The following is a 2,500-nucleotide window of genomic DNA, read 5'->3' as shown; positions in this document are numbered from 1 at the left end:
ATGCCTCTCATAGTGTAATGACGTCAGGCCTCTGATGATCTAGTGACGTCATGATGCAATGCCTCTGATGATCTAGTGACGTCATGATGTAATGCCTCTGATAGTGTAATGACGTCAGGCCTCTGATGATCTAGTGACGTCACGATCTAAAGCCTCAGATAATTTAATGACGTCACGATACAATGCCTCTGATGATGATGTAATTGACGTCGCGAAATTAGGGCCTCCGATAGTGAAATGACATGATATGACATGACATGACATGACATAATATGATGCTCCCCCCTGATGACGTCATACCCCTCACAACATAATGACATCACGAAAACCTCCGCTGACATCTATAAAAAAAAAAAAAAAAGAGAGAGAGAAAAAAAACAAACTCACCCGCTCATCTCCCTCCGCTGTTACGACCGTCGTAGTGAAGCGTTGCATTTCAACCGCGAGTCCACATTTCTCAAACTGATTCTTGATGTATTCTCGAGCCAAGAGCCAGCTGTCAGTGTGGTTGATGTCAGGGAAGCGGATGTCAGCGAAGTGTTGCAATGTCGATCTGACTCAGCGAGTTGCGGCCGCCGATGCTCCTGCAGAGAGAGAGAAGTATAGGAGGAGAGAGAGGGCAGAGAGAGAGAGAGAGAGAGAGAGAGAAAGAGAAGAAGAGAGAGAGAGAGAGAGAGAGAGAGAGAAGAGAGAGAGAAGAGCGAAGAGAGGAGAGAGAGAGAGAGAGAACGAAAGAGGAAAGAGAGAAAGAGAGAGAGAGAGAGAGAGAGAGAGAGAGGAAGAGAGAGAGAGAAACAGAGAGAGAGAGAGAGAAAGGAATTAATTCATTAATTTAGATTTTTTTAATGAAGTCCCTTTTGCATCATAATAAACGGCCAGTTTGTAATATTCCAAAGATCCCGACCCATTGAAACTTCATACATATCCATCTCCACAAATTAAATGCAGGTCTATCGCTCTATCTATCAGAGAGATAGATAGATATGCATTTATTTCTGTGTGTGTGTATATGTCCATATATTTGAATATTCAACAAACCGGCTGAGTATATATTCAAAATATGGGTGTTATCATTGTTCAGTTCAGTTCAGTTATATAAACAAGATTGTTTTGCTTTTAGAAAATTTGTGTGCTTAAATATACATATTTTTTTCACCTTGCACTAAAATTGCCTTACTCAATTTGGCTATACTACTGTCAATAATGTTCAATTGAATCGTGATATATATTAATTATGAGTTTATCTAAAGGGCGATGAATGTAAAGGCTCGTTTCGCTGCGCACTCATACCTTCTGTTTTGATTTACCGGCTCTAACACACACACACACACACACACACACACACACACACACACACACACACACACATATATATATATATATATATATATATATATATATATATATATATATATATTGCTTCGTTTATTAAAAGAATTTTATATACATTATGTTTAGCTGAAATGTATTGATGACATGAGTCTTACAAGTGACTAACTGGTCCTTCATCTCTTCATATATATATGTATATGTGTGTGTGTGATATATATATATATATATATATATATATATATATATATATATATATATATATATATATATATATATATATATATATATGTATACACACTCACGCAAACACACACACAAGCAAACAAACACACACACACATTCTTAGAATTTACTTTGTAAGTGTTAACTGATTTAGAGGTACAAAGACAGGATCGTGAAAGCAGAGAACAAGATTGTGTACCAATTTACAACGTATAATCGCGCAATTTCACTGTAATTTTATTCACTTTACTAAATAAAAGGAAACATAGATTAAATTTGCTATAGATCACATGAAACGAAAATAAAAAGCACATCGTAGGGTAAATCTTTAAACCTTAAAACTCACAACTAATCTTTAAAAGTTAATGAGATCGAACTTACCTTCCCCTTCCCTCGTATTAAACTTACAGACTTTTTTCTCTTTTTTTCTCTCTCTTTTGGGAAATCTAATCCTATTTCTATCATTTCTACAAGTGCCTCCTTCCTCTCTTCCCTAGATTGATAAATTTTGCGCCACGATAATAACGTAAACACGTGATATGAAAAGAATTATGTAAAATGATTCAGACAAGGATGTAAACACGATTTGGCTAAAGCAGGTAACACCATAACGTATAAAATCATGACCACGTATGATTTTCTCATAAGTTTTCACGTAAATACACGCTTGAAGCCTTGATCTCATGCATTTTTTTTTCAAGCCACACTTACAGCATTAATTAACATAAAAGTGTCAGTATGCTGTTACATCTCGCAAACCCCGTGGCTTATGACTTTTGGCGAAATCTTGGATCATTGATGGAAAGAAATATATAGGCGTATAACTTCAGAAATACTAATATATATACTTAAATAGCGAGTATGTGATTTAGATAGATAGATGGATGGATAGATAGACAGGTATAGATAGGTAGATTGATAGAGAGAGAGAGAGAGAGAGAGAGAG

The 2,500-nt window shown here is 35.8% G+C and overlaps 1 protein-coding gene across 1 annotated transcript in view; it reads right to left on the bottom strand.

Annotated features, from left to right (window-relative positions):
* Window positions 1–1,509, bottom strand: part of LOC119572435 — a 15,598-nt gene extending 14,089 nt beyond the window's left edge. The window contains exons 1-2 of the mRNA XM_037919550.1: window positions 1,499–1,509; window positions 388–553 (exon numbers count right to left, since the gene is read on the bottom strand). Coding sequence (XP_037775478.1) covers window positions 388–553; window positions 1,499–1,509 — 177 coding nt within the window. The remainder of the gene's footprint in view (window positions 1–387; window positions 554–1,498) is intronic.
* Window positions 1,510–2,500: the final 991 nt, after the last annotated feature.

This window comes from Penaeus monodon, chromosome 4 (genome assembly GCF_015228065.2).
Source record: "Penaeus monodon isolate SGIC_2016 chromosome 4, NSTDA_Pmon_1, whole genome shotgun sequence".
NCBI lineage: Eukaryota > Metazoa > Arthropoda > Malacostraca > Decapoda > Penaeidae > Penaeus > Penaeus monodon.
The sequence above is the reverse complement of the archived record's forward strand: the minus strand, read 5'-3'. Positions and strand labels throughout refer to the sequence as shown.